The 19,731-nt window shown below is 32.5% G+C and overlaps 1 protein-coding gene across 1 annotated transcript in view; it reads right to left on the minus strand.

Annotated features, from left to right (window-relative positions):
• The window catches only part of Ppp4r3b (protein phosphatase 4 regulatory subunit 3B), a 58,214-nt gene that overhangs the window by 14,158 nt on the left and 24,325 nt on the right, over positions 1-19,731 (minus strand). The window contains exons 5-11 of the mRNA XM_010615868.3: positions 19,539-19,616; positions 18,277-18,393; positions 14,466-14,582; positions 9,213-9,344; positions 6,263-6,365; positions 2,959-3,000; positions 1,371-1,529 (exon numbers count right to left, since the gene is read on the minus strand). Coding sequence (XP_010614170.1) covers positions 1,371-1,529; positions 2,959-3,000; positions 6,263-6,365; positions 9,213-9,344; positions 14,466-14,582; positions 18,277-18,393; positions 19,539-19,616 — 748 coding nt within the window. The remainder of the gene's footprint in view (positions 1-1,370; positions 1,530-2,958; positions 3,001-6,262; positions 6,366-9,212; positions 9,345-14,465; positions 14,583-18,276; positions 18,394-19,538; positions 19,617-19,731) is intronic.

Here is a 19,731-nt window from a genome sequence, read left to right on the forward strand (position 1 = left end):
AAGTAGATTATCCTTCAAACCATACCCAAATACAGATTTCAGTTATTTTATATACAAATATATGTAAGTGATTAAACAGAAAAAAAACTGAAAAGAATATTCATATCTTCTTCAGTCACAGAAGTCCTAAGACAAAACACCCAAAAGACATAAAAGACAATAAATCATATTTGTCATAAAGGATTTTAAAAGTTATATGAGAAACAATACCATAATTAAAGGCATAAAGGGACATTTCCCTCTAAAACATAAATTGTTAATATATCTAATATATAAAGAGGTCTAAGAAAAAGATCAACAGCAATTCACCACAGCTAAAAAATGCAAATTACACTACACGTGAAAAGATGCTATCCATGAAAATGCAAATTAGAAAGAAAATGGAATACCACATTTTCCATCATCAGATTTAAAGCATTTATTTAAAAGTACTAATACATGAAAGATCCTGTCTTCGAAAACTGGTGTGGGTGGAGGAGTGTGTATCTGGGTTGGGTAGGGCAGGGATGTAGCTCAGTACAAATGTCCTGGAGTCATTCTCCAGTACTGAGGAAAACAAAACAAGAAAGAGAAAAAGAGAAAAAGAGAGAGAGACAAACAAAAAGACAGACAAAGAAAAGGAAAAAGTACCTATAATAGATTGCTAGGAGAATGTCAAGTGTTTCAAGCTTATTGGGAAAGTCATCTGGCAGTTACATGTTGAAGTTCAAAAGGATTATTAAAATATAAAAAATGGCAAAGTATATTATTGAAATAAATAAGTATGAAAAAGATTAGTACAGTAGGCAAACCACAGTGCAGTTTGGAGTTGCTAAAAAGCAACAACAGTCTTGCAACCTATTCACTGGACAATGGTACACCAATCTGTGTAGTTATGTGACAAAATTACTAAATGATAATTCACAGAAGCAGGTCTAGTTCTATTAGTGAAATACTGTCATGCATGTGGTATTATACCACAACAAAAGGTAAGCTATCTGAATTTAAATGTGAGCAATGTATGAGTGGGGAACCATTATAACCTACTACTCTTGCCCTTAAGAAAAATAAAACACCAAACCCAAAACCAAGAGTAGGACTTCTCACAAACATTTGATATAATAGTGTTTACTGCTAGGTAAGTACTGTAACTTCAAATGTATTGCTTTAATTTTTATCTCCACCAAAAATATTATTTTTTCCTTTGAGACAGGGTTTCACTATGTAATCCAGGCTGGCTTGAACTCACTATGTAGCCAGGTTGGTCTATACCTCAGTAGTCTTCCACATCAGCTTCCTTGGTGCTGGTTGTGACACGTGACACTATGCCCGGCTCTCAAAAATGTTTCTTAAAACACTTTGCAATTTTGTTCATTTAAATTGTTACTTACACAAAGCCAAGAAAGTGTGCTTGGAATTCATCAAGACCAAGACTCTTCTTAGTAAGTCCTTGTTCATAATATAGTTTTTTATGTGGTAAGTGTGATGTTCCACACAAAATGTGAGTAATTCTAAAATTAAGGCAAGTAGCTGTGCTGTTTGATAATTATCTACAAAAGAAAGTCATCTCATGAAAATATATACCGTAAAACACCTAAAAAGAATAAATAACGCTTATTTCCTATACTTCAGAGCAAAAGTTAAAACTCTTCTACCATTTTCACATCAGTTAAAAAGGCTATAGATTTTTTACTTTTTAATTAGGCAGACTGAAAGTATTATCACTTTTACCTATTAAATATTTTTAAGGCTTTTATTTGTGCAAAAAATGTATTAAAAGAAAGAAAAACTCAATACCACAGATATGATAACAAAACAGTAATGTTTCCATAATATTAATACTAATGAATGTATAAAAGGTCCCACAGTACAGGAAACACCTCACATTTTTGCCCAAATAGCTCAATGAAAATTTCTTAAAATGCTTTCAACACACTTACAAGAAAAGGACATTTTGGGTATTTGAATAGCAAGTGAAAATAAGACATTGAAATTTTTAAACAATTTAAAAAATAATTCATTAATTCACAAAGAGAGAGTGCCATTGAAATAAAGCAGCCCGCTGCCCCAAAAGGCTTTGGTTTATACATTCATGGAATTACCTTGAATTGTTTCTTGAACATCAAATTTTAAATGTGTATCAAGGTGGATAATCATAGTCATACTCTTATGAACGCTTTAAGCAAGGAAGTTTAAGGAAGTTAAACTGAGGAGATTATGGAATCATATGCAGAATATAAAAAAATCAACACCACCAGGTATAACTATTTAAACAAGATTATATACCAAAATATTTTGTGGAACTAGGATGCAATCAGGAATAAGGTAGCATTCTATCTAATAACAGAATGGCCATGAAATAAAAAATATAATTATGGTATTTCAAATAGTTTCTACTTTAAATGTGAGTAAAATTTTATTTGCTTCAATCTAATCTGTATAAACAGCCATTGCATCATAGCCAAATTTTGAACTAGTTCCACACCATTTAAAAAAATTATTGGGCTCGGGATTTAGCTCGGTGATTCCACCACCTCACTTGCAAGCACAAGGTCTCAAGTTAGATTCCCGGTACCAAAAAAAAAAAAAAAAAAAAAAATTTTTAAATTCTTAAATTTTATTTACAAAAAATCTTAATATAATGATCTATAGTCTTAAATGTCTTGTTTTCACTTTCCTTCCTTAATTCTAGAAATTATTCGTATCTCTGATCTAATCTCTGAACAGACTCCTGATTTGAAAGTAGCTCTCTTGGAGCTTTGATGAGCCTGGCAGAAGAGATATAATGCTAGGTGCACAGAGCACATACATCTTCAATACTACCAGGCTTATATGGCTACACATGTTCTAAGTAAGTAGGACAATAGAGTTTGTTAGATTTAGGATTATAGACAATAAGCAACCAAATGTCATAAAGTGTAGTTTCTAACTAGTTTTAGTTTATTAGATTTAAAAAATAAAATATGAATTTGTACTTACCAGGACAAATTGTGTTGTTTTTGTTAGATCCAACAAATTTATCTAACAATAACAAAAAAATTACAATAAAATAGCTTAGTAACATCTTACATTTTCTTAGGATTTTATAATATACAATACCCATTTTCAATCACAATCTTCTTTAACTCTCATAATGACCATTAAGAGTGGATTGTTTTACTATGGGCATTGTGGTGCATGCTTGTAATACCAGCTCTTGGGGTTGAGGCAAGAGGATCACCATGCGTTCGAGGCCTGCCTGAATTATAAAGCCAGACCCTGTCTCAAAATACCAAAGATGGAAAAAACCCACCAAAAAAATAACAACAACAAAGAACTAAAGAATTGGTTGCTCTGGTCAAATATTATACATCCACTTGCAATCTTTCATAGCACTGGGCACAGATATGGAATTATTAAAAGACAATATAGAATATTCTGATTTTAAAAGTGAGATTACAACCAGAGATAAGATGGATAAATCTTTTATTCATCAACCAAAAATGGATGTCTGATTTGCATATTTTTAAATGGAAAACAATAATTTTTAAAATTTCAGGATAACAAAACTCTAAATAACATGTTCTTGCTTTTATTTTCTAAAAATAAGTAGGATATTTTCTATCCTAGAGTCATACAAACATATTTGTATGGGGAAATGTAGGAATACATATGGAACATTATTATTTTTATTTATGGTACTTGGGAAGGAACCTAAGAGCAGTCTACTACTGAGCTACATTCCCAGTCTTTTTATTTATTTTGAGACAGGATCTTGGCCAAGTTTCCCAGGCTGGCCTCAAACCTGTGATCCTCTTACCTAAGCCTCCCAAGTAGCTGAGACTGTAGTCCTATGCCTCCAAACAAGCTTGAGGATTACAATAAGGAAAACTAGAAAAATGTATATTAGAAGGAGAATGGCTAAATTATAGCATACTCATGCAAGATAATCTGTGAAAGAATTAAATAAGAATTCTGGATTATCAATATGACAAGATCTCAAAAATAGCCCTAGATAAAAGGAAAATGCAAAATAATATGTATAATAGATATAAATTTATCAAATTTGAAAAACAGAAAATAGAAAAAAAATCACATTATATTCAGCAAAATAACACAAAAACTCCAAGTATTTAATTTTGTTGTATTTAAGAACTCTGAAAAAAAGTATGGCAAGTTAGTTTTGATAAAGCCTACTTGGAATATATAAGCCTATGTTCATATGTTTCTGTATGCTGAAGTGGTTTGAAATGAACATTAAACATGCATTATTTACTGTACATAAATATAATCATTCTGCAATAAAATGGAATGTTTTGGTACCCATTTAACTTTTATTTTAGGGTATTGAGTATTGAACCCAGGGCCTTCACACTGAGCTACATCCCCAGCCCTCTTTTTATTTTTGAGACAGGGTCTTGCTTCGCTACCCAGGTTAGGCTTGAACTTCAAATCTTTCTGCCTCAGCTACCCAGAGTACTGGGATAACAGGCATGATCCACCAAGACTTGTTTCAATTTCGTATTTCTGAGACTCATTTAGATGATATATTGAAATCTACTTTAATTGCTGTACACTATTTTTCTGTTATATGAATATGCCACACTTTATTTTCCTATTACAAGCAGCACAGTAACATTCTTATACCTTTCATGCATATGCACAAACACTTCTTGGATATAAAATCAGAAAGAAATTGATGGTATTATATATGGTATACCCATGTTACAACTTTATTTATTTTTTAAAATACTGCTCTGGCTTCCTTTTATTTGATTACCAAAATTTTCCAGATAGTAGCTAATATTTTAGTATGCCCCACATCCTTTCTGGTTTCAATAATTTTCTTGCATACAGGGTATGATCAGAAAATACAGTGAATGTTTAAATAAAGAAAAAAATTTTAAAGGTAAAAGAACATCACCATTAATCCCATTCAAACTATTCTCTTCATTTCAAACACTTATCCCATTGTTCTCATTACTTTCTGAAGCAGTTCTGAAAGTTGTCTTTAGTGAATATCTTCAGCTGTGTTAAGGTGGCTGCCTCAAAGTCCTGAATCAATTCGAAACACTTACCTTTCATGGTCATTTTGATTTTAAGGAAGAGCCAGATTCCCATAATGTCAACTCTGGTCAATAAGATGGATGAACACACACACTGCAATGTTTTTTACAAACCTGTCTTTCCACTGGATGGCACTCGGCAGTAGCATTCATTATATACTTTTTAAAATTATGTCTCATAAAAGCACTCACAAAAGAGGAGTTGCAGATTTGCTTCAGAATGTGGCAAGAATGATGAGTTAAGTGTGTTCGAAACAAAGGGGCGTTCTTGAGGAGGAATCAATGGCAATGTGCATTTTATTGTAATAAATTGCTTTATATTTAAACATTCACCATATTTTTAAATCACCCCCTGTACTTATCAAAGTCTTTGTGAACCTAGCGTGTATTATGGTAAAATCATAATTTAAAAATTGCACACTGATGAAATTTAAAAGAGCTGTAATACCTATGGGTTAAGTATAATGTAGTAGAAATCCACTAAAAAATTGCTGCCAAATTAGACATACAGAAATATGAATACTTGGAAGAAAAGACTTGGAATCATAGTAAGATTCTACACTCAGATAATTAAAAAATATCTTTAGATTTCAACTTCATTTTAATCAAGTGAAATCAGTATTCACGTTTTATAAATGTAATTTGTTCAACAAAGACAATATGGAAATGAAATAAAAATACACACTTAAAAAAAAAAAAACAAAAAAATAAAACAAAACAAAAAAAACCCCAAAACTTTTGTCCCTCTGTCATATGATTATGCATTTAGAGATCAAGTGAAAATATTTAAGTAGAAGGTCTTAGGTAAGCAGATGTCTAATCCCAATTACGGGGTGGGGGGTGGGGGGAGCTAAGTCCAAGTTCAAGGGAAACCTGGGCAAATTAAATGAGATCTTGTCTCAAAATAAAATTAAGTGCTGAAAATGTAGCTCAGTGCTCCTTCAGTTCAATGTCCAGCTCTACTAAAAATTAAAAGAAGAAGAAAAAATAACAACAAAAAAGTTTACAATGTTTATGGTTTGTTTTGCTTTTAAAAATCAGCATCTGCTTTACTCATCTTTTTGACTGACCCATCTACTATTGGATCCTGATGCAAGGAAAAGAGAGGGTTATGAGACTGCCAATTGTTCTCCAAGAATAGTAAATTCTGTCATATGAAACGCCAACAGTCTGTTTTAGTATTTATTTTACCCCTTTATAAAAACAGAACTCACAAGCACATAAACAAGAGAACCTACCCTTTTCACATTTGTCTTCTGAAGTATTGGTCAAAAGTGGTGCTGTGAGGATATGCATACAATGGTTGTAGAAGAAATTCAGAAACTCACTTTTTTCAGTTTTCTGAAACATACAGAATTTTGAAAAATTATTACCGTAATTAAAAAACACAAACAATTAGCAGTGCAGGTTATACATGAACAACAAATACTTTAAGATACTATGAAAGAGCCGGGCATGGTGGCGCACGCTTGTAATCCCACCACTTGGGAGGCTAAGGCAGGAGGATCACTGTGAGTTCAAGACCAGCCTGGGCTACATAGTGAATTCCCGGTCAATCTCAACTACATAGTGAGACCCTTTCTGAAAAAACAAAAACAAAAACAAAAACAAAAAACAAAAACCCCCAAGATACTATGAAAGAACCCAAAACTGGTTAACATTCACATCAATCTTATATCTGCAGCATGAAAATTAACCTATTTCATGTTATATAATAAAAATGAAAGCAAAAGGACAGTATTATAAAAAATTTTTACACAAAAATTGAGAACAATTTTTTTTCAAAGATGTCAGTGATTTGAAGAATGACTGTTTCAATTAACAGCAATTTATACTGCATATCCAAAAATTCTTAAGAGTAGATTTTAAGTATTCTTACCACAAATGAATGATTACGTATAAGGTAAAAACACTCAAATAACTTGAATCAGAACAGCATGCACTATAATCACCACTGCTGATCATTTGTCTCTCATTGTATAGAAGATTGACATTTTCCCAATATAAACAAGAACTATATAAAATTGTCATCCTTAAAAATATGACTCAAGGGCTGGGGATTTAGCTCAGCAGTTTGGTGGCCTGCCTTGCAAACGCAAGGACCTGAGTTCAATCCCCGGTACCAAAAAAAAAAAAAAAAAAAAAAAAAAAAAAAAATCAAAAGTTAAAAAACAAAAATATTTAAATATTTTCCTGAAGAAAAAACATTAAAAAAAACCCAAACAAACCAAGACAGATAATTAAACTTAACTGCTTAAAATTTAGAATCTTGTATTTCACTACTTATCTGAATTTCAAAAAATACTGAATTGAGAGCCAGGGATTTGGCTCAGTGGTTCTGCCACCTGCCTTGTAAGCACAAGGGCCCGAGTTCGAACCCTGGTACCAAAAAAAAAAAAAAAGAAAGAAAGAAAGAAAGAAAGAAAAATTACTGAATTGATTATCAAACCATTAGATGAAAAGATGAAATTTAGATTTGTTCTTTAAATTTTAAAAGTCTGTGTTTTTCATGCCGAAGATTGAAACTAGACCTGTATCTTTCACCATGCACTAACCTAAACTAAAAATGGATCAAAGATCTAAATATTAAAACAGACAGTTTAAATCTGCTGGAAGAGAGAATAGGTAGAATGCTTGAGGACACAGGAGTAGGCAAAGACATCATGAACACAACCGAGACTGCAGGGGAAATATTACAAAGAATCAACAACTGGGATCTCATCTTACTAAAAAGCTTTTACACAGCAACCAAAACCACCAACAGAGTGAAGGGACAACCTGAAGAGTGGGAGAAGATTTTTACCAGCTATTCAGAAAAAGGACTATTATCTAGAATATATAAAGAACTAAAAAACCAGAGCCATCCCCTCAACCCACCAATTTAAGGACCCAATGCAATAATGGGCATGTGAAATGAAAAGACGCATCTCAGAGAAAGAATTAGAGATAGCAAATAAATACATTAAAAATATTCAATATCACTGGTCATTTGAGAGTTGCAAATTAAAACACTGAGATTTCAACTCAATCCAGAAAGAATGGCTGGTATCAAAAAAATCAACTAGTAACAAATGCTGGCGGGGTTGTGGGGAGAAAGGAATACTGCTTTGTTGTTGGTGGGAGGGCACACTGGTGCAACCACCATGGAAATCAAAATGGAGATACCTCAAACAACAAAGATTAGAAGTCCCATTTGACCCAGCTGTTCCTCTGCTGGGTCTTCCCAAAAGAATTTAAAACATCATGCCACAGCAATATACACACACCCATGTTTACAGCAGCACAGTTTGTAATAGTTAAACCTTGGAAACAGCTCAAATGCCCACCAACTGATGAATGAATAAAGATGTAGTTTTTTTAACACAATGAAATACTACTCTTCCATAAAAGATGAGCTTCAGACATTTATAACTAAATGGATGGACCTTGAGATTATACTCTTCAGTGAAATAAATCAAACACACATGTTTAAATTACACTGTTTCTCTGGTGTGAGAAAGGAGTGAAATATATAATGGATGTTGGGGAATAGAAAGAAAGTGTTCAAATGGAAAGAAACTTCATGGAGTTTACTGTCAGTTTTTTGCTTACTTTTCAGGTTTGTACTATAAGGCTTAATAATAAAAATGAAGTTTTTTGGAAAAAATAAATTGAAAGTTTATGATTTAGAAAACACCTTTTACTTTTTGCCACTCATTTTTACATAATTGGGCCGAGAAGCTTAACAATTATAAAATTATTGATGCATGTACTCTCTCATGAGTGAATTTTATTATGGAAAATAACCCTTCCACACTGAAATAACCATTTATTCTGGAATACTTTCTTAAATCCTTTTTTATGACTTAAGATCCTTCAGAATATATTCAACTTTTTCTTTTCTTATTGTGATAAATTTAGTTTTACCATTTACAATTTTGAAATATACAGTTTACATTGCTGTGAATTTTTAAGAAGTTAACATGTAAGAAGCCAAGAACCATAAATGGTATTCCTAACATTTTATTAAGATTTAACCAGTTACAACCTGGTATTTGTTGCAAAGAAAGTTGCTACAAGAATACTACTGCTACTTAAATACCAAATGTATAAATACTTATGGAGATATGTTTTCTTTCTCAAATTTTATTACAAAACCATCTAAAACTGATCAAGAAAAAACATTTTAATCTCAGGGTAATTTCTTACATTAGTTGTAGCCAGCATGTTCTCTGGATCAATTAGAGTACGAAGAAGTCCCATTAACTGAACTGCACCTCCGAGCTCAGGATCAGTGTCACAGATCATTTGTTCAATTACAACATTAATAAGAAGGATATCCTGAAAGAGAACATGCTTCCATTAGATCACGTTTGGACATACGACAAATATGCCGATTGAAACTGTCAGAATCATATAAAGAATAAACAGAATGTAAGAGTTTATTTAAAACTTTTCCTTCTCAATGTTCTTCAAAGTTCTATAAACAAAAAGCAGAGGCACCTCAGTTTTAAGGGAAGTAGAAAATGACCCATTACCAGTAACTTGTTCCCTGGAGGCTCCAAGGGATTCTTACTCTAGATTTTACCCTCAGGCATAAATCTAGTAACAGACTGAACAAGTAGAATCACACATCATATAATCCTGAAACAGATTTTTCAGCCTCTGACAAAAATGAATAAATAAGTAAATAAAAACCTTTCCTAGTCTCCCCGGCCCCATAAGTAACAAGTGCCTATAATCTCAGCACTTTTCAAAACTTTTTTACCTGTAGACAAGATCTCACTAAGTTAAAGTTGCCCAAGCAGGGCTCAAACTTGAAATTTCCCTGCCTCAGCCTTCCCCAAAGTACTGAGATCACAGGTATGTACCACTACACCCAGTGATCTTAAATCTTTACAGGGTAACCCTAATGAATTAATTCCAATGATAGGGCATAAAAATCTATTCCCTCTTAACCAAGATACATCACGTTAAGGTACAAGACCCCAATGATGAATGTAACTGCATTGTATACCTAAAATGTACCAATAAACTTAGTGGAAAAAAAAAATCTATTCCCTCTTAAAAGGTCCTAACAACTTCCTCCCCATTAGTGTCTATTTATTTCTATGATTTTGTTTTGCTCCTTTTCTCAAATTGCCACTGTAGTTTCTGCAGGTATAATCTTCAATTCAGACTCAATCTTTAAATGCCAGTACAATTTATCTACAGTATACTGAAAAGGGGGTTCAAGAGGAGTCAGCAAACTACAGACTACCCTGTTGGTTTGCCTGCTTTGTAAGAAAAATTTTATAATAGAACATTTATAGGAACAAAGCCACATCCACTAATTTTCAGTCAATGTCCAGTTCATGATACAGCGGTAAAACTGATTAGTGGTGATAGGACCATAAGACTCACAATGTCACATTTACTATCCGGACTTTAAAAATAGCAACAAAGAAGTAAATTTAACAAGTTTCTGGTAAACATCTCAAAGTTTTAATTCTAAATTACAATTTTTAGAGAAATGATGTTCCTTCCCGCTCCCCTTTCTTTTTTTGGGTACCAGGGATCGAACTTAGGACCTTGTGTTTGCGAGGTAGATGGCACCACTGGGCTAAATCCCTGGCCCTTAAAGACAAGCCACAGCATGAGAATTTTGTTTTCCTTCTACCAGGGATTGAAATCGGGTCTTTGTGCTTGTGAGGCAGGAAGCAGAACCAGTGAGCTAAATCCCCAGCCCATGATGTTCCTTTTTTATCATCTGCTCCAACTTCAAACCATTCTTAAAAGCACATGCAGTACTTTTGTTATTAAAGAACATCTAAGCAGGCTTAAGAATTCTGCAATATTCCCCTGAAAATGAACAATGTGGGAAGTTTGGGATAGCTACAAATGGAATTGAGAAATTACCCAGATTTTGAGCCCATATCTCTTATTTTCTGAATGGGAAATATAATGAACAATTTATTTCACTAATTCTGTAGACAGATTTCCCTAAAATTTTAATGTCTTGAGCCAGCAGTGGCGATACCTTGCAATCCCAGCTATTTGGTAGGCTGTGCTAAGATTATTTCAAATTTGAATCCAGCCTGATACTGTCTCAAAAAATAAATAAATAAATAAATAAATAAATAAATAAATAAATAAATAAATAAATATAAATAAATAAATAAATAAATAAATAAATAAATAAATAAATAAATGAGTTTGGTATATAGCTTAGTGGGAGAACACTTGCCTAGCATGAGCTAGGCCATGAGTTCACTCTCAAGTAGTGTGAAAAAACAAACAAGCATTTCAAGATTGTGATACATCTTGTAATTGATGGCATTATATACTCACTATCAGCCACGCAGGAATCATAAGAGATTTACACAAAAATTTTGTACTGATACTTTTTTCTGGTAGGATCAAGAAAACATTAGCATTTGTGTATATCAGGTTTTATGAAGGCCGTAAACAATTATGAAAAAGAAAAATATGTCAAGTGCAGGAAGAATATCCTAAATTTAGTAGAATAAAAATTGCTGGACTTCCAGTTTTTGAAATATCAATATAAGATTACCCCCTACTGCCCCAGTTCTAGGGGCTGAATCCAGGGACTTCACACTAAGTTACATGTCCAGCCTTCTTTATTTTTTTGAGATAGGGTCTTACCAAGGTGCTGAGTTGCCCAGGCTGGGTTGCAACTTATGATCTTCCTGCTTCAGCCTCCTAGAGTGCTGGAATTACAGGTGTGAACCACTATACCCAGTTTGAATTTAATAAAAAGCTCCTCCTGCATATATTATAATCTGAATGTATGTATCTCCAATACTTCACTCTGACATATTAGAAGCGCACAACAATACCTCCTCAGATTCTACATTAGAATTTAATTATTTAATTCCCTAAGTCTCTGAAAAGGAACAAACAGCCTGGTCCAAGAAAAGCTCAACTGATTTTTTTTTTCAGTACTGGGGATTGAACTCAGGACCTCATGCTAGCGAGGCAGACATGGTGCCACTGAGCTAAAATCCCTGGCATAATTTTTAAAACATAGTATACTTCCTGATACGACACACCAAAGTAAACATTACTTCTGAATCACTCCTGCCACAGAGAAATATCTTGAATATATTCATTAGGAAACATGAAACAAATCCAAATTGTTGGGATACTGGATCAGAAACTTCGTCTTGATTAAAATGGACATTACTGGCACAATTAACAAAACAGGAATGTAAACTACAGAAAGCACTGTGCCATCATTTCTGTACTTCAATTAATGGCTCAAAAATAAAATATGTATGTATGAGTATATATATATATATATGTATATATATATATATACAAGATTAAGCAATGACAGAATCAAGGTGAAGAACATATACGAGTTCTTTCTACTGCTACTGTAACTTTTCTGTAATTTAAACACTACTTTTGAGCTGGGCATGGGGGGGGCATGCCTGTAATCTCTGCATTCTGGCAGGCCGAGGCAAGATGATTGCAAGTTTAAACCCAGCCTGAAGAAGTTAGGGAGACTCCGTCTAAATTAAAAGTGAAAATTACATAGGGATTTAAAAGAAAAAAAAGAAAAAAGCAAGATTTAAATAAAACATTAAAAAAAAGGAGGATTTCTGAAGAACAAAAAGTGATTTGTTGAACACAAAATACTGAAGTCAATGACAGGTTATCTTATGTATTTTTAATTTTTTTATGGCAAATCTCAGACATAATGCAAAACCAAAGAAAATAACAGACTAAATCCCACCCATCATCTAACTTCAATACTGTATCTTCAATACTAAATCTTATCTATACCCTAACCAGTTTATTCATATCCTCCAGAATTACTGTGAAGCATACTTTATGAATTATATTGTAAATAGTTTAGCATGAACCTCTAAAATTGAATTTTAAAATAATAATACCAATACTACTATCATATTTAAAATTAATATAAATATATTCTTAAATGAGAAAATACTAGCCAAAATAAGTTCAGTTATAACTGTACTACTTATTCTGTGAAATTCTACAGTAAGTTTTAATGAATACTTCAAAGGCCATTAGCATAAAAATTTATGCACTCTGTGGCAAAACAAAAAAACAGCAATTACTGATTGCTAAGTGATACTTTTAGCCTGTGTAGAAAGAATGCTAACTATAAAAAAAGTTAATATTTCCCATACCTTAATATTTGAACTCTGAAGTACAGTAAGATCCCCATGTCAAAAGAAAAGAAAAAAGAAACTCAGAAAGGCATTAGTCTTATGCATTAAGTATATGTAAACAAGAAAAGTACTGCTAATGAAAATGAAAGTCAAAGCTTTAAGAGTTAAGAACTTTAACTTTACAGTTATGGTGTGAGATTTATGGTCATTTTATAATTAATTCCTTTACATAAATTGCTAAGAATAGAGCAATGGGAGTGATCATTTCAGTTATCTTTTGCAAAAGACAACAATGAAATAACAACAGTAATTATCAAATGATAAATAAAATATGCGCTTATTTCTTTAAAATCAGATTCAACATGTTTTTTTAAAAGTTAAAATATACTTTATGCAAAATTATTTTTCTATTGTTTAAACTACAGTAATAGACAAACTGATTCTGAAATTTATTTTAATAAATGGAAGTAACAAAAAAGTAAAAATGTAAGCAGACACTAAGGAATTGGATATGAAGGCTGGAGGTGTGGCTCAATGGTAGAATGCTTGCTTAGTATGCACTGAGGTCTGGGTTCAATCTCTAGCACCATTGCCAAAATAAAGGGAAGACATTAAACACAAAACATACAGAGCTATAATTTAATTAAATAAATCATGCAATCATCAAATTAAAATTCAGAATCAAACTATTTCCTTAAGGACTTAATTATACTTCAATTAAACTGTACTTCAAACTTTAAATTATCTTTAGTAGAAGACAGAGCACTTAAATTACAACTCTGTTTATTTTGCCCTTAAAATATTTTAAGGCAAGCTGGGCATGGTGGTGCAATCAATCAATCAATCAATCAATCAATAAATAAACAAATAAATAAATACATACATACATACATACATACATACATACATACATAAATAAAATGTTAAGACAAAAAATTTAAATATTTCTGTAGTGGCAAGAGACAAAACTGATATCACTATTAAACTTTCATTCTCACTTAAAAAAATGAACAAATGAAAGCAAATTCTTAGCTACATTAGATAAGAATCTGAACTGCAAATCTTGTCAGGCAATGAAATTATATTTCATTAGCCCTCTTTAAAAAAAAGAATCAGTATTTAAAAAATCTGATCAGATTGTTATACCAATACTGAGCTGAATGTTTTTCCTCTGAAATAAACTAATCAATTGCTACATATTCTGATTTTGCCAAAGTCACAAATTAAGGATATGGTTAAGCTTTCTCTCACAAGTCTGTAAACAGTACTACCAGTACTCCAAAGTCAATTCACATGGAACTGCAGTGTTATTACTTACGTCATCACTTTGCTGGGCTTCTTGCATCACAAATTCTCGGACCATAGAGGGGCTAAATTCTACTAGATAAGAAAATATATCTGTAGCAGCTGATCTGACTTGCAAATCATCCATGCCCTGATAAAAGGAAAGGAAGATTACTTAGTAACTGTTAATAAAAGTTATTCCTTGTTCAAATGGGAAGAACAAGGGAGGAGGGAGGGAGAAAGGAAGGAAGGGACAAAAAAAAGTGAAAATAGAAGAAAAAAATGGAAACAAAGCTTTTGTAGCAAGGACAAGGGGAAAAAATGAGAACCAAGACTTATCATGTACAGGTACAAGATCCCAACAATGAATGTAACTGTACTGTATCCCTAAAATGTACCAATAAACTCAATTAAAGCTGGAAAAAAAAAAAAAAGCTTTTGTATATAGAGAGGGAAGACTGCTTGAGGGGGCAAAGGGATAAAATAAAATTTATTTTTAAAAAAGTTATTTTGTGTTTCCTTTTTCTTTCTCAAATCCATGCATTACTTCTCAAGTAATATCTTAGATTGAGACTTTAAACTGCAATTAAAGTACATAATCTCTCCATATTTTGGTTCCTGTCTTTTTATAAATACTTTAATTTTTGGGCAGGTCACAGATTAGTTTCTGTTGGTTTTTTTTTTTAAACCATTAAAAAGAAATATTTGAAGATTCTTCAAAAAAACTAAAAATACAAATTACATTGAATCCAGCTATTTGTCTTTAGGTACCTTCCCCAAAGAGTTAAAGACATCATATTGGAATGATACATATCCATGTTTATAATAGCCCAGTTCATAAGCTTAATCTTGGAATTAGCCTATATATCATATTCATCAAGAGATGAACAGAGAAAGAAAATAAAGTATTTAGACACAATGGAGTACTACTCTGCCATAATGGATAAACTTGAGTCATTTATAGGAAAACAGATACAACTAGAGGCCATAATGTTAAGTGAAATAAATCAGACACACAAGCTTAAATATTGCATGGTTTTTCTTATATGAAAACCCCAAATATAAAGAGCAAAAAAAAAAAAAAAAAAAAAAAAAAAAAAAAAAAAAAAAAAAAAAAAAAAAAAAAAAAAAAAAAAAAAAAAAAAAAAGATAGGTAATAGGTTAATAATAGGAAGATAAGACTTTTGCAAAAGAGAAAAGGACCATAAGATAGAGCGAGAGTGGGGAAGGGGATGAAAAAGAATTAAGATGTTATGTACATGTACTAATTTTGCAGGAAGAATGTGGTCATTACGTAATGCAAACATGTCCTAATAAGAAAATAAAGTGAAAAAAAAAACCACCCCAATATGATAGATTTCAAAATGACTAAAAAGAGTATCAAATTCCTAAAAGACAAAACTGACTAATGCATAAATATTATGCCTCAATTTTATAAAGAATCACATATAGAATATTTGCAATAAAAGTCAATCTCAAATTATATTTCTAAAATGAAATTATTTTGTTTTGTTTTTTGTTACTGGGGATCAAACTCAGGACCTTATGCTTGAGAGGCAGGCAGGCGGTGGAGTCACTGAGCTAAATCCCTGGTGAAAAAATGAAATTATTTTGGAAGATGAAAAGTTCTATGCACTTCATGATCCAAAACACATAGAGAATATTCTGCCAGTTCATTCAGCATCACAAGGCATTGGGACAGATTTGAGTCTGACTGGTCTTTTAGTCTGATGTCCTTCTTGCTTTATTGTGAATGAACTGGACTAGAGGAGCAAAGGACCTTGCTCAAGATCAACATATGCCAGAAGCAGAATCTGCCATCTTTGTCTTCTGTTGTGAGCTTGCAGGGGGTGTTATCCCCCTCCATCCTTTAAGAGTAAGCCACAGTCCAATCATAAGTCAGGGCATGATGCTCCTGAAAAAAAAAAAGCTTTCTTGACTAGGGCAGCACTGTGTGGCAGAATTTTCTACAATGAAAATTGTTCTGTATTTGTCCTACCCAATATGTTAATTTCAGTACCCTGGGAGGCTGAGGCTGCAGAAAAGCAAGTTCAAGCCTAGTTTGGGCAACTTAATGACAGCCTGTTTCAAAATTTAAAAAAGGGCTAGGAATATAGATCCACATAACAGCTCTAGGTTCAATAGAGAAAGAGAGAGAGAGAGAGAGAGAGAGAGAGAGAGAGAGAGAGAGAGAGAGAGAACACGAATGAGCACAGGATTATAAAGCAATGCTTTAAACATGCTGTCAAAAAAATCCAGCTAGGAGCTTGGGACACAGCTCAGTGAAGTGAGTGCCTATCACCCAGAAGGCCCTGGGATTGATCCCCAGCCCCCCACAACTCCCAAAGGATTTATTGGAATATATGCAAAAACAAGCAAAGAATGCTATCTTCAGCTAAGGCTTTAAAGGTTACCAGCATCTGTCTTTCTCCTGGATTTGCCATGTAACTGAATTTGTGCCATCACTTGCCTAATAGAAGGTGCTTTGAAAACACTTTTGGGCTCTTTCTGGGCATTTTTACCTTCCCAAAACTTAATTTTCTAAGCCAATAATTTTGAAAACAATCCTTGCAGTCTTCAAAGTGTGGCCCTGAAAATCCTAGCAAGGGATCTAATAACCTTTTCAGGAAGTCTACAAGGTTAAAACCATTTCATAATACATAATATTAAAGATTATTTATTTGCCTTTTTCAGTCTCAATCACAGGAGTGTTGTTTTCCAGAGGCATTATAGTGACACCACACAAATTAGATACAGAGGCAACGATGAGAATCTAGCTATATTCTAAGCCAGACATTAAAGGAATTAGCAAAACAGAAACAAAACAAAACAAAACAAAAACAAAAATAAAACATTGCCACTCTTCTCACTAAATTATTTTGTTTTAGAAAAATTATTTTTTCATAGTTTATTGATATTGACAATGGGTTGCTTATTTAAAACGAATACTACTAAAATTTCTCATTTTAATTTTTCATATAGTAAATGTCAATGGATAAAAATAATACAATTGGAAAAGGGACCAAGAGATGGAGGGAAGAGGGAAAGCTAGGAGGGTAAAAGGTAGTAAAAAGAATTAAGATGTGTTATATACATGCACCAACACTATAAATATGTATTATTGAAAATTTTTAAAATTCATGAAGAAAACATAACTTATGTATGAGAACCATGACCTAACCCTCAGTACCCTTTTGGGCTATTGGTCCTTCCTTACCCCACCCACTGGTCTATAAAGAAAAGATATTTTACTGCTGTTTATAAAATGTCCTTAACATTGTTACAAAGAAGGTTAAGTCTTTCAAAAACATGAGGGATTTTTATTCACCTGAAGCCATATTACATGAAAATGATTACCTACTGACATAACAAATTAAACAGTAAATAATCTGAAAATTCAAAGTATTGTGGTAGCACAACAGTTGAACAATAAACTATAGAATTCAATATGCCATACCAATGCACTCTGTGTTTCCCCTGAAATAAGACCCAGCTGGTAAATAATCAGCCTTGAAAACTAGAGATCAAAAATGTCAGCCCTAATGAACCTATCCTTGCCTTAACTGCCTTATGGAGTAACCAATGAGCAAGAAAATAGTGATGGCAGGTAAGGTAAAGATAGGCTGATAGGGGCTGGCACTTTTGATCTCTACATCTTATTTTTGGGAAAAGAGGATATATATATGTGTGTATATTTATATATGTGGATATATGTATGAGTGTGTGTATATAAAGAATTCAATATGCTTCACTGTAATAAATTGTTTCCTATTCATAACATAAAAACCTATTGCAAACTCACAATTTTAAAAGCATTAAAAAAAAAAAAAACACCATATAATTACCATTACGATTTCAAGTGCAGGAAGAATTCCCAATTTTGCCAAAGTTTTGAAAAATGCATCCCTGTTTTGAGGCTGTAATGTTTGAGAAAATGCACAAAATTCCTTGGAAAAATTGACCTGTAATGTTAAAAAATTATAGTGAGAAATTAATATTCATAAAAATAAATTAGGGTACACTATTTTAGCCATATAGTATGGGAATCAACCTTCTAAAGTATCTTGTTTTTTACCCCCACAATATCCTAGCTCCTCAAACCCTACATTAAAAACTAGCATTCCATTAAAGTTTACCTTCCATTATTTCTCAAACACTGAATCTCTCTTAATATATTACAGTGCAAAAATGCTACATAAAGCAAGTGCATAGAAACTGCCCTATCATAAACTGGCTGAGTTCCCACTGAGCACTCTAAAACATGATACACTTTGAGGAACTAAAAGGGATATTAGAGATTCCAGCTTATAACACTAATTCTGCAAATAAGAAAACTGGGTATTTTACTGATAACTACCCAAAGATGATTCAGAAATTTTTATTTATTCATTTTTTGAGACAGGGTCTTAATATGTAATTGAGACTGACCTGGAACTCACTATGTAGCCCAGGCTGGTCTCGAACTCACAGCGATCCTCCTGCCTCAGCCTCCCAAGAGTGCTGGGATTACAGGCGAACCACCACGCCTGGCCGATTCAGAAGTTTTTAAGTCAAAAATCTTTCATTATTTTGTACAATACACAAATCCATTATGTTTGAAAAAAAGGCAAACATCTAGCAAAAACCAATCACTATTCTTTCCTTGTAAAAAGCTTATATTTTGAAAAAAAATTCTTATAAAAGTAATAAAATATGAAAAATATTTCAAACACACCAAATGATTTGCCATTCACTTTGTCAAGAAGCATTCTCTTTACATCTCCTGTTTAAAAAGGAAAGCATCTCTAGTATGTAAGTACCAATAACTACAAAAATGTCTTTGCAGTATTATCTTGATATAAAACCATCTATATAATTTGGGATTTAAAAAGCATTCAGATTCCCTCATTGTGGGGGTGGGGGGGGAAGAGTTTTCTAAAATATATAAAAACAAATTTTTAGAAATTTTGAATGGTCACTTCAGAGTTCAATTTACATACATTTTTTATCACATACTAATTATAAATCACATCCTAATTATAAACAATTCAACAACTTCAAGGCTAAAGGCTATGCAAGCTAAATGAGTAAGTCCTGTTTAAGAATTTGAATCTCAACAATGACTTACCAATTCACGCCGTTTATCATCATCTGTAGCCTCATCTGTTAACTGTGCAAAAACTTCAGACAAAAACTTTTCGTCTTCCTGCATGAAAAGAAATTGCTATAAAATATTAGTAAAAGTAATAATTTCTGATTCATATAAAATATTGTAAAACCAGATGAACATTAGCATTTCATCATAAAACCTAAAATTTTAG

Source organism: Fukomys damarensis, unplaced genomic scaffold (genome assembly GCF_012274545.1).
Source record: "Fukomys damarensis isolate Sample0158 unplaced genomic scaffold, DMR_v1.0_HiC HiC_scaffold_2, whole genome shotgun sequence".
In the NCBI taxonomy this organism is placed as follows: Eukaryota; Metazoa; Chordata; class Mammalia; order Rodentia; family Bathyergidae; genus Fukomys; species Fukomys damarensis.